General features: G+C 42.5%; 1 protein-coding gene across 1 annotated transcript in view; it reads right to left on the bottom strand.

The window, feature by feature from the left end:
* Positions 1-10,059, bottom strand: part of LOC116050064 (gastrula zinc finger protein XlCGF57.1-like) — a 34,685-nt gene extending 24,626 nt beyond the window's left edge. Inside the window, exons 1-2 of the mRNA XM_031300101.2 lie at positions 9,994-10,059; positions 5,924-6,063 (exon numbers count right to left, since the gene is read on the bottom strand). Coding sequence (XP_031155961.2) covers positions 5,924-5,975 — 52 coding nt within the window. The 5' untranslated portion in view covers positions 5,976-6,063; positions 9,994-10,059. The remainder of the gene's footprint in view (positions 1-5,923; positions 6,064-9,993) is intronic.
* Positions 10,060-13,728: the final 3,669 nt, after the last annotated feature.

The following is a 13,728-nucleotide window of genomic DNA, read 5'->3' as shown; positions in this document are numbered from 1 at the left end:
ATTTGTGGTCGAGGCGAGAAGGGATACAGCTACAGTACATCCGTGTTTGGTTGTATATGGAAGGGACTAGTTTGGTTCGTGTGGACTCACTGGACCGACTTGACATGTAGGCGGAGCTCGGGAGCTTCAGAGCTAAGGGCAGGGCTACAGATTAGGTGTCCCTAAAGAACCGCGTGTCTAACAGTAGTTCCGCATTACATTAATTAATTTGCACGCAAGTTTTATTTATTTTTATACCGTGTATTCTCCGTGTAAATTCATGTACCGAACCGAGACGCCCGTACCGTTTTGGTTCAATACGAATACATGTAGCGTTCCACCCCTAGTTCACGTGAACGGAGCATGTTAAAAGCAGCTCTGTTGTATCAGCGGTAGTTGGTAGTTGAGTTACCCGAGAATAGGTGAGCTTTGAGCCGGGGGCTTTGAGCCAGGTACAGATTCTGGCTACAGAGCTAGTTCGTATCAATGGTCGGTGGACATTATGGTTAAGTTTAGGCCACAAAAAGTGAGCGTTATGTGGTGACGACAGTTATGTTTAGGCACCAAAACGAATAGTAAAGTTTAGGAAAAAGATTGTGGTTTGGATTAAAACACTACCAAGGAACACGCATTTCCATGGTCTTTTCCAAGTTCTTTGTCCCCCCGCTCCCTGGCTTGAACATGCTGTGTTTTAGGACAGTTCTTTAAGTAATAAATGGAAAGCATTTTGAAAAATTGATGGTCACCTCTTTTTTGTACTGATCTGAAAATGTATCCTATCCGTGACTCAACACCGTTGAGTTTTGTTGCGAGTTTTGTCATCAGTTGCACCCCTAGTGCGCAGCATAAGTCACCATGGCGATTTAACCGGGTAACAAGTTAACCACCGTCGTAACCCTAAAAACCCAGGGTCAAACCTGAAGTTACATCACTAGCCCCAAATCCTGCTTTGCAGTACAGGCCTATGGATGCACTAATTAAAAGAAAATGTATGGATACAAACATTATTTCATATATTTATGGCTGCCCCTCAATTAGTCAACTGAGATTTTAGACTTTAGTCTCAGTCAATTTGTATACCTTTTTCATGCTGAATGCAGGGTACCCCCAGGATTCTTCAAGTTAAGACTTTTAAGACCTTTTTAATACCACCTAGGAGGAAATTTAATGCCAACTTCACAGCCATATAATGGAAAATCAGTGTGGATTTTAGGCCTGAGAAACGAATTATTTACCAACATTACCTGAATTTAATAAAGAAAATGTACTATAATACTCCACAATCATATTTAATTCACAGTAGCTTTGTAAGGTGTGTGTCGGTACACGATCTATGCTGCCTGCACGATCTGTTTTATGCGTAAAACGTGACGTTTCCCTACACTATTTGTATCACGCATGCGTTGAAACACTTGACGGCCAGGCGGCACAACTGGCGGCATATTTTTGTAGGTACATTTTATGTTATTCATTATGCAGTTAACAGTGGGTCTGTTTTATAAACATATTTAAATTAAGTACTTACTGTCACTGATCCAAAACTGCATATTGACATCTGTGTACTACACCTTGAAATTAATGAAATTCCCGCGGTGCAAAGGTGTGCTAGCGTGGAACAGATCGTGCAGTGTCGTAAACAGGATTATCATCGTCATCGTGCAGGCAGCACAGATCGCGTACCCACAGTGTGTTTGTACTCTAATGCCATAAGATAATAAAGTATTTGTTGCATGAAGAGCTCTTATGCTACGAAACTGAAAATAGGATAATAAAAAATAAAACGTGTGCATTATGAGGTGTTACAATTAGTTCCACCTTGGCTAGATAAGATAATATATAATGTAATATAATTGGCCAATGTAAATGCCAATTGCTTCAGTGATCGTTTCATCCCGTTTTGCTTTTGCATCTAAAAGGTTGCTTGAAAGCAGCGGGGATAAAGAGTTGGGCTACGGTTTGTTTTTTTCTCGTCCCGGTGATGTCGTTGAATGTGCGTTTCAAACATACCCTACGAAGGTGGAGAACTGCCAACACCGTAGTCGTCTTATATCTCTCCGTTGCTAGCTGATCAGGAACCTGCAGGCGGGTCTTCCAGCTCCACCGTTTCATTAGCGCTACACTGACTCGCACGCCGATCCGCTTGTGGTGCTAACCTCAGTCCTATTGCACTCCACCTCGTCCTCCAACTGGTCCACATCTCTGGCCAGACCTTCAGACGCTTGCCCATTCTAACCGACGAGCTAACGTTAGCTTGTAAGTAGCACGGTGCGAAGCGGTTTGTTTTCTTTCCTGACAACTGATTGATTCTTGCCCGAGCTTGGATGTTTAGGTCAGAGCTTGCTCACCATGTCTACAGATTTATAATAATAATAATAATAATAATAATAATAATAATAATAATAATAATACACCATGTTGCGCCGTTATTATATATCCATGTGTCTCTTAATACATCCATGTGCACACTCCACAGTAGAGCCCTGCGCGGGACTGTTTTCTTCATCCCGCTCCCGCAATGTGTACGTCCACTCCCGCAAAACTCTGAGAATTTATGCCCGCACAATAATAGAGATGCATTGATGTTGTGTCTTCTCCCGTCCCGCATGAGAAAACACGTCATTTTATAGGTTAATAGGGAGAAGATGCAGGAAAAGAAGGCAGGTGCTTGCTGCCGTTAGACGGGGAGGAAGGAGCAGAAGGATAGGGAGAGAGGGGGAGGAAGGAGCCGAGGGGGAGGGAGAGAGGAGAGAGAGAGAGGGGGAGAGAGAGCGGGGGAGGGGGAGAGAGGGAGAGGGGGGAGGAAGGAGCCAAGGATGAGGGAGAGAGGAGAGAGAGAGAGAGGGGGAGGAAGGAGCCGAGGATGAGGGAGAGAGGAGAGAGAGAGAGAGGGGGAGGAAGGAGCCGAGGATGAGGGAGAGAGGAGAGAGAGAGAGAGGGGGAGGAAGAAGCCGAGGATGAGGGAGAGAGGAGAGGGAGAGAGGGGGAGGAAGAAGCCGAGGATGAGGGAGAGAGGGGGAGGAAGGAGCCGAGGATGAGGGAGAGAGGAGAGGGAGAGAGGGGGAGGAAGGAGCCGAGGATGAGGGTGGACGGAGCCTTGGCTCGGAGCTCCCCCGTCCTGGGAGGCTCAGACACGCTGGTGTCTGCTCATAGATGGCCTATACAGTATATACTCAGTCAGTATATATGTATATATACTCAGTCAGTATATATGTATATATACTCAGTTAGTATATATGTATATCAATGGTTTCTGCTGGCGTGGGGGGGTTCCAGGCTACATCCCGATCCCGCAGTGGTTTTTTTAGCCGCCCGCTCCCGCCCGCAGCAAAGTTAAAACCGCCCGCTCCCGCGAGATTTGCGTTGGGTCCCGTGGGACCCGGCGGGACCCGATCCCAATGCAGCCCTCTAGTCCAGTCAAGAGCGTGAAGAAAAACACTGACGTAAACAGTACCTGTACTGTCGTATTAACATCCAAGTCACAAATGGAGTAACGTTAAATTGTAAAGTCACACACACACAACATTTATTTATGACAATACGGTATTTATTGAATCCTACAAAAGGACAATAAATAATTTAACACCTTTGTAAACGAAATTTAAAACTTTGTGAAAGAAATGTAGGACTTTTTAAGGCCTTGTATTGAGAACATTAAATTTAAGATTTTAAGACCCCGCGGGTACCCTGTGAATGTCTTATTTCCAAACGACTTCTAAACACATCTCTGGTAAACACAAGATTTGATTAAAACTTTATTCAGTTTTTACAACCTAATACAGTTTAAAACACTCCACAGACTCTATTATTCGCGGGAAAAGTTACACAAATTTTATCCTGATATCCCACCAGTATGTAACCGATGTAAATCCCATATAGGTACTCTAGCACATTCTTTCTGGGCATGTAGTAAACTTCATTCATAGTGGAAGTGTATTTATCTGTTTTTTTCTGAGGCTTTTGGTAAGAATTTGGCCCCTTGGTAGCGATTCTGGGGGCAACTAGTGTCCTCTCCTCCGTCAATAAATTTGAAAGAAGAGCCATTCAATTTGGGATGGTGATTGCAAAAAAGTTGATTTTACGTGTATGGAAAATGGATTCTGTGCCTTCATATAATTTGTGGCTGGGAGAATTGTCAAATACTTTACATCTGGAAAGATTGAGATTCTATAATGAAGATAGAGGAGACAAGTTTGATAAAACATGGGACCTGATACTGAATTACCTTAAAAATGTGAGCTCCTAGGCATTGGCTATTGTATAAAACCTCACTGTGCAAATGAGTAGATGATTTTGTATATGTCAAATTCATTTATCTTCACTACTTTTAGATGTTTTTGTTTATAGTACCCATCCTAACTATGACCATGGAATATTGTTGTAATCCTGGATGTTATGTGTTCTTTGTTAGGTGTTTTTTTCTCCCTCTCTCTCTCCTTTCTTTACTCTTTTTCTTTAAAATCAATAAACATATTTCTGAAAAAAAAAAAAAAAACTTTATTCAGTTTTTGCCAGATTGTTTGTGTAGAAACTCAGTTTTACAGATCAGTCGATTAAATCAACTGATCGATTAGTCAACAAAATCATATCAGTGTCAGTCCAGGACAGCCCAACAAATATTAATGGCCAATAAAATATATAAGGGGGGCTTTCACACCTGCGTCAGTTAGTCCGGTTGGTGTTTGCAGTAGGGCTGCCACCTCTTAGTCGATTAGTCGACTAAGAGGTCGTTTTGGTCTTAGTCGACTAAGATTTCTTTAGTTGATGAGTCATTTTTTACTTATGAGCACATTTCTGGTAAGCACAAAACTTTAAAAATTTAAAGTGGTGCTTTTGCAGGATTAATTGTGGAGAAAGTCAGTTTTACAGATGGTTCATTAACTACATTTATATTGTGCTTTTCTAGTCTTAACCACCTCTCAAAGAGCACAGCTCTGTCGATTACATCAACTAATCGATTAATCGACAAAATCATATAAGTGTTAGTCGACTAAGAATTTCTTTAGTCGAGGACAGCCCTAGTTTGCAGTTAGTTTGGGCAGGTGTGAATGCAGCAATCGCACTCTGACACACCTTTGAAGAGTTGGTCTCGGTCCGCTTTCAAATCAACTCGGTTGCTGTTTTTTTTGACCGACTTCGGACAGTCCCAACTGCTGGAAGAACTGCACATTTTTGGACTAAACCAGCTGCTGTAGTCGGGCATTTTGGTTTGTTTCACCAACACATCAACTGAGTCGGACTAGAGCAAACAGTGACTACGTTTACATGCACACCAATACTCCACTATTATTCAGAGTATGACAATATTCTGAATTTGATACGGGTCATGTAAACAGTATATTTCGTTTGAATATAGCATTTTCCGATTAAGACGTGGGATATTCTGGCATTATTCAGGCTTTAGAGGCATTCTTTGGACATGTATACAGTGCATTCAGAATCTGCGTCTCAATCTGGGGTTTTTACTGCAGTTTGTGACAGTTTACGGCTTCTTGCCCGTTTACGGCTTACGGTGAGCTCTGTGCGTTGCTATGGTTACTGCACACATACCAACCAGCCAATAAGAAGGATAAACTCAGCTACTTTTAAACATTATCAAAGACTTGGATATCAACAGGTTTTTGGATATGAGGCGACCTTTTCTAGAAGCTGGTTGAAGGAATGAAAGAGGGACGCCGTGTTCACACGCTCCAACAAGTCTGGAAACATCCTGTTTTACACGGCTGCATGGAAACGGGAATATTAGAGGAATATGGTCTTTCATTAGCCGTGGAAACAGCTACAACAACCGAAACGTTTGGTGCATTTGAACACAGTCACTGTGGTTTGAAAAGGAACTAAAACGGCTGAAAATGCTACAATCAGTATATCAGTTGTTGTCCTTGGTCTGGACCAAATGAACCGAACTAGAGATGTGAAAGCACCCTAATAGCTGTCATCATCTTACCCTGAAGGCTGAAACAGTGCAAGGACGTGTGGTCACAGTCGTTTGAGTCCATAGTAAAGTGCTTCCTGGAAGTTTCCTCCCCAAAACTGCCAAAAATCAAACGTCCGTCCGAGCTCCGTCCTCCTCGAGTTCTCTCCAGCCTGTTTGGGGGGGAAAAAAAAAAGAAAGAAATGACTTACAGAAAAGTTATCACCATCTAGAACGGGCATCGTGATTGGTCGCCTGGTACACGCCTGGCTGCATCATATACCTCAATCATCCAGTATCAATCTGTACTCTGGATTCTTCAGGACAAGTAATAAGTTCAAGAATGGGAATATTTTCCTCGATTTGCCGTCAACTTATAGTGGGTGCCAGTGTCAGGAAAGGTCAGCTGCTGTCAGACCTCTGATGAGCTCTACTTTTTATTTTTCATTTTATTTAAATCACTTCCTCCTATGGAGGATATGAATAGTAGGGCCGGGACGATATATGCTTTTGTCCCCATTGGATTCTTTCCTGATACAGGGGCGCTGATAGGATTTGTATTGTGGTTTTCATTTATTGCGATTCTAGAAGTATTCGGATCCGGATCCGATAGTACTGAGTATTGGGACTTCCTTTTCCTTTTTTTAACAAAAAACTAAAGTTCTAGAGACGATATATCATGAGACATTTCTAAAAACTGATAGTTTGCTAAGAAGAATGACATCACATGTCAGTCTGTCAGTCAGTCAGTCAGTCTGACATTTATTTACTTTGTAAAGAAGAACATAACATGGATCTTCTGCTTTCGCTCTGTTTTGCTGGAAATGGACATGAAGTAGTCGCCCTCGGCGGTACCGGCCAATTATATAATATAATCCATTGTAGCTATTAAATGTTGAACAGTTTGCCATAGCCTGTGGCAGCGTGTGGCTAACTGACGGCGAAATCAGACCCTCCGTGGTAGAAGTAATAAAATAAAATGAATGAAAAACTAAAATAATAGAGCTCAACAAAAAGCCTAACACCGACTACCGGCGGCTGATCTGTCCTGACAGCAAACAGACAAATAAGTAAGAGTTGACAACATCCACAAAAGGAAAATGAAGGAAGTACTTTTTAAATATATGCTTATCAATTAGGACTGCACAATTAATCACAATTTTATCGAAATCACAATATGGACTAGTGCAATATCCAAATCGCATGGGGGCACAATATTTGTTAAAGGCAAAACGTGTCAAACCATTCGAAAATAAAGTATTGTGGCGCTGCAGCGACGTCCCGGCCTACAAATCGTATCCTCCAGACTACAGAAAACACTTTTGTTTGGTACAGATCCTCGCAAAAATCACAATATAATGATTTAATTTTTTTAAGATTTAATATTAGTCAATGAAAATAATAATACAAGCATGATCATTCCCTTCAATATCGTGAATCATATCGCAATATCAGTCAAAATAATCGCAATTAGATATTTTCCTCATATCGCGTAGCCTTGTTATCAATGATGATAAATGATCTGACGTCTAAAATTTGAGGACATTTAAACTCAGTAGTAGCATTTCTTTGCTGCCTGTGAGGTGGATGCAATTCTCGGCCAACCCCCCCCCCCCCGGTGCCTTTCGGAGGATCTCGGGCCTGCTGGACTCTGTTCAGTCCGCTCTGAGGAAAACGTGTTACACTAGCTGTGTTAAAACCGTTCCCTATCACAGACATAGTGCACTACATACTGCGTTTGCCATTTGGTAGCGGTGTTCGAATTCTCCGCGGTTAATTCCATTCACTATACAGTCCAATATAAAATACCCACAATGCACGGAGCCTACTTTAAGCGTACATTCGATGCAACCCTACATTTTATCCCCCCCCCCCAACACACTCTTACACTGAACAAAGTCAATCAACACTGTTCTGCTCATCTACATCATGTCGATTTAAATCTTACAATTACAGTATTGTTATTAATATATATCACCATTGCACTGAATTGCCTTGCACTATATTTATATTTAAATCTCAAACTATACTCATAATTGCACTATTCCTTCCCTCTCTTCAATTGTTATTGTATATTTCTTGTAAATTATATTGTATTGTTATACTGCATACTTAACAGTATTTCTTACTGTCCTTTGTTTTCATTCTTTATATGTTAAGTGAGTGTTGTACTTTGAGAGCAAAGATTAACTGGAGTCAAATTCCTTGTTTGTTTACACAAACCTGGCCAATAAAGCTGATTCTGATTCTTTACATGGTGCCTCTGTCACACAAATAATCGGCGCGTCTACTGACGCAACGATGTTTTCAGTGTAGCGTCTGAAATCTGGTCTGGCCTTTCCCTTATAGTTCACTATTTAACAAACACTATATATAGGAAATAGTGAGTGAGGAAACGCATATTCATAGTAATTATACAAAATATTATGAATGATCTGTGATGTATTAAAGTGGATAAAGATGAGACTTTATTGATCCGGTGGTGAAATTCACAAGCTACCTGCCGAGTCAAACTTCTGCTGTTATTTTGGTGAAAGTAACTCAAAAGTAATGCAAAAGTAGTGTAACGCATTACAATTCAGAGACAGTAATATTGTAATATAACTAACTAATTACTCTCAAATGACAGTAACTAGTAATCAATAATGTATTACATTTTGGAAGTAACTTGCCCAACACTGGTCACTATTTAATAAACACTATATATAGGAAATAGTGAGTGAGTGAATGAGGAAACAGTTTCTAACACAGCCAGGGTGTCTTGTTGTTCCAACTGCTTAGTCAACAGCGCCACCCTGTGGTTAAACCTGGTATGTGCATCAGTAAAGGTAGAGCCAGGGAAGTGTGTGTTCTCCTGTCTGTTTTACACACACTGACCAGCACCTTTTAGTCTTCAAATTACAACAACTTGTGCAGCATTTATGTTTCTCTGGAGCGACCCAGCAAACATGTCCACACTGTAACTCTTCCACGGTATAACTCCTAACGAGCCCGGCTCCGCTGTGTAGAGCTGGGTTTATAACAGTGCTGCAGTCTACGTGATACACAGTATATACCCACTAAGAAAGCTCCAGGATTTCCATATACCCACTTCATAATGCCCAATGACACGCAACAACATACTTTCCAATATATTTTGAATTGTCATCTGTGTTCTTTTTCTTCACATAGGCTAAATAAAAAGGTACTTCCACCGTAAATTGGTGCATAAAAGTGTATCCAAATACAGGAAATGAAGACGTTGATGCTCAAAATTTCCCTGGGGGAGGACCCTGTGATCTGTGATCTGAAGTTTGCTAACTTTCCTGTTCATCACACTTGTTACTAGCTAGTGTGTGATACGTTTTTTTGGGGCTTAAATCGTTACTGTGCTGGAGAGGATGTTCATTTTACTTGCACAGCGTGATAATTGTCCATTTTATTTCAGTATGTGTTAATATTTGTTATTTTTAATATAATTAATATTTGTTAATTCCTTTGGCTACAGCCTTAGGCTAAACATTTAACATAATATATATTCAGACAATATGATATTCAAACTTTTGACTGCTTTCTCGAATAACTAAATAACACAATACTTGTACTTTTACTTTCAGTACTTGAGTAGTAAATTTTAAAATAAACTACTTGCAATACTTAAGTACAAAAAAATGTTAAATACTTTAGTACTTCTACTTGTGTAAGTAGTAGTGTTAAGTGTGGTGCTTAAAGAGCACTTCTACTCAAGGCACTTTTTTGATAGAGCACTTGTACTTTTACTCAAGTATGGGTCTCTAGTACTTTATACACCTCTGAGAATACCCACTACAATACATTAGACTACACCACTGTGTCTATGGTGTAACTCCTAACGGATCCGCTGTGTACATTTGGGTTTATAGTAAACACATCGTCATTAACCACAGCCATTAGTCGATGCTGAAGGCGGGTATTCGTGTCGGACTCGGTGTGAAAAGGTTGAACCTTTAAAATCACCAACACTAGCGAATATTTGGCTTCTTTTCGAGCCCCGGTGTGAGCAGGCCTTTAGCAGGAGCTAGCTGCAGCTAACGCTAGCCTAGCACGGACACATTAGCAGCAACAAACAAACAAAATAAACCAACCTGCTCTGCGTCGCTTTGGTTCAGCTTTTAAAACCACATCCAGCCGTCTGGGATGTTTCCTTCTGGAGGAAACCGAACACTGCGCGACTTCTGCTTCGGAATCTTCTTTTTCTTCATCTTTTTTTGTGTTTTTTAGGAGGATTGAATCATCGCCTTTTTAGCTCCACACCACCACCTTCAGACCCGGATAATGTAACTTAAGTCTGTAAAAATAAAAATGCATACAATCAAACCGAAGCAACACAGCATACAACATTAGCTAACCTATATTATATTAAACATTATGTCGTTTATTAAGAACTCTTATAACTATTAATCTCCATGCTTGTGTGTGTGTTAGTTTTTTTTTTAAAGCCTGAAACACTTCTGGACTTTTATTTTGAAGTTCAGCAACTAACCTGTACCGGAAGCTGTACTCTTCACTGCGGCTGACTTCACAGTTTTGAACAAGATGGCGTACAGCAGAAAATACGTATTTTGGCAGTTTTCAGCAGAGATTCAGCTTCGGCTACACTGAGCAGGTTTGGTCCCTTTACTTCTTCACATTCATTGTGTTGATTCACTCATTAAACATTGTAAAAGGCAGGTACCTCGGTTAGCTGGTTTACAGGATATCCATCACCAAACCCACCAGACTCCATGTAAATAATCAGCACTTTTAGCGTGTATAGAGCCAGCATATTTCCACATGTAAATGCGTGATTTAAGGGTTAATTTCAACCAAACCAGAGCGGTGATTGTTGTTGTTGTTGTCTGTATTCTCTCTCTCTGTTTATACAAGGGCGATAGAGCTCAACAGTGACCGCCCACTTTTTTTAACAGCTCCGATGTTTATCCCCGTTCAATTGTTCCATTGAACGTTTCAGAAATTTGCTGATATAAAGAGTTTTAAGCCTGGACCCGAGCCAACCAGCTGGGAAAGGAATCGTGACCGTAAAACATTTAATTCGGCGCAGAAAAACATTTTGAAAAAGGCAAAGGTACAAGACTGTGTACAGAAACTACCTGGTAGAAGCTCAATCGAGCCGTTCGCGGTTTCGGTAAACGTTTCCATGGTAACAGCGAGTTGGGCCAATCAGAGACGGCGCTGTGTGCTGTAGCCAGAGGTGTCAAAAGTATTCACATTCATTACTCAGGTAGAAGTATAGATACTATTGTTTAAAAGTATCAACTCAAGCTTTTTACTCAAGTAAAAGTGTAAAAGAACTGGTTTCAAAACTACTTAAAGTATAAAAGTAAAAGTAATGAAAGGGAAAAAAATTAATATCAATTAGCTTTTTCAAATTAGACGGCGAGTTTTGGAAACAATTAGCTCGTGGTACTTGGGTTAGCAGAGCTTGCAGCGCATTCGAAAGGAGTTGTTTTTGCATCCAACCATTTAGAAAAATTCTTCCAGGTTCGGCCAGGGATGTAGAAGGGTTGGCTGGTCTTCCTGGCTCCCAACCTCCTCGCTGGTGATTGGTTGGGACATTTCGCTCGAGTTCTCTGGAGTCTCTGCCACGGACATCTTCGTACTAGGCTACATCCGTCTGTTATTTCCTTGCTGGAGTGTGACGTGATTTGTGTCATGTGCAGGTGCGATCGCGTACAAACCAATAGGCTGTCAGAATGGTATAAGTTTATACTTCTTATCCAACCACAATCAAATTCACTCTATCTGGATGGCGCGATTTATCAGGATAGATTTTTTGTGTGTGTGTGTGTGTGTGTGTGTGCCGAACTCGTAAAATAAGGACGTTTGGACAGTGGCTGTCAGCAGCTGATGCGACGAAAAAGGCGTCTTTCAGCGTGTTTGTGTAACGCACCGGGGAGAGCAGCAGTTAGAGAGGATTTAGAGAGTAGTATGTAAGGAGGTTGGTTGGGGGGGTGGATGGGTCAAACACAGGACTTTCACCAGGAGAGAGGGGTTCACGTCCTGCTTGTCACGCTTGCTATATTCGTTTTTTTCTTTCCTCCCGCGTGTCACGGAACCGTACGCCCACCCACGACATTTTCCTTAACATAACTGCGTCAAAAGGGACGGCAATAGTCCCGACCAAGCGCGGTTACTTATAGCGCTAAAGGGACGGCGATAGTCCCGACCAAGCGCGGTTACTTATAGCGCTAAAGGGACGGCAATAGTCCCGACCAAGCGCGGTTACTTATAGCGCTAAAGGGACGACAGTAGTCCCGACCAAGCGCGGTTACTTATAGCGCTAAAGGGACGGCGATAGTCCCGACCAAGCGCGGTTACTTATAGCGCTAAAGGGACGGCAATAGTCCCGACCAAACGTGTTTACTTATAGCGCTAAAGGGACGGCAATAGTCCCGACCAAGCGTGTTTACTTATAGCGCTAAAGGGACGGCAATAGTCCCGACCAAGCGTGTTTACTTATAGCGCTAAAGGGACGGCGATAGTCCCGACCAAGCGCGGTTACTTATAGCGCTAAAGGGACGGCAATAGTCCCGACCAAGCGCGGTTACTTATAGCGCTAAAGGGACGACAGTAGTCCCGACCAAACGTGTTTACTTATAGCGCTAAAGGGACGGCAATAGTCCCGACCAAGCGTGTTTACTTATAGCGCTAAAGGGACGGCAATAGTCCCGACCAAGCGCGGTTACTTATAGCGCTAAAGGGACGACAGTAGTCCCGACCAAGCGCGGTTACTTATAGCGCTAAAGGGACGGCGATAGTCCCGACCAAGCGCGGTTACTTATAGCGCTAAAGGGACGGCAATAGTCCCGACCAAACGTGTTTACTTATAGCGCTAAAGGGACGGCAATAGTCCCGACCAAGCGTGTTTACTTATAGCGCTAAAGGGACGGCAATAGTCCCGACCAAGCGTGTTTACTTATAGCGCTAAAGGGACGGCGATAGTCCCGACCAAGCGCGGTTACTTATAGCGCTAAAGGGACGGCAATAGTCCCGACCAAGCGCGGTTACTTATAGCGCTAAAGGGACGACAGTAGTCCCGACCAAACGTGTTTACTTATAGCGCTAAAGGGACGGCAATAGTCCCGACCAAGCGTGTTTACTTATAGCGCTAAAGGGACGGCAATAGTCCCGACCAAGCGCGGTTACTTATAGCGCTAAAGGGACGACAGTAGTCCCGACCAAGCGCGGTTACTTATAGCGCTAAAGGGACGGCGATAGTCCCGACCAAGCGCGGTTACTTATAGCGCTAAAGGGACGGCAATAGTCCCGACCAAACGTGTTTACTTATAGCGCTAAAGGGACGGCGATAGTCCCGACCAAGCGTGTTTACTTATAGCGCTAAAGGGACGGCAATAGTCCCGACCAAGCGTGTTTACTTATAGCGCTAAAGGGACGGCGATAGTCCCGACCAAGCGCGGTTACTTATAGCGCTAAAGGGACGGCAATAGTCCCGACCAAGCGCGGTTACTTATAGCGCTAAAGGGACGGCGATAGTCCCGACCAAGCGCGTTTACTTATATCGCTAAAGGGACGACAATAGTCCCGACCAAGCGCGTTTACTTATAGCGCTAAAGGGATGACAATAGTCCCGACCAAGCGCGGTTACTTATATCGCTAAAGGGACGACAATAGTCCCGACCAAGCGCGTTTACTTATATCGCTAAAGGGACGACAATAGTCCCGACCAAGCGCGTTTACTTATAGCGCTAAAGGGACGGCAATAGTCCCGACCAAGCGCGTTTACTTATATCGCTAAAGGGACGACAATAGTCCCGACCAAGCGCGGTTACTTATAGCGCTAAAGGGACGACAATAGTCCC

Source organism: Sander lucioperca, chromosome 16, assembly GCF_008315115.2.
Source record: "Sander lucioperca isolate FBNREF2018 chromosome 16, SLUC_FBN_1.2, whole genome shotgun sequence".
In the NCBI taxonomy this organism is placed as follows: Eukaryota; Metazoa; Chordata; class Actinopteri; order Perciformes; family Percidae; genus Sander; species Sander lucioperca.
Note: the sequence above shows the minus strand (reverse complement) of the source record. Positions and strands in the feature narration are given on the sequence as shown.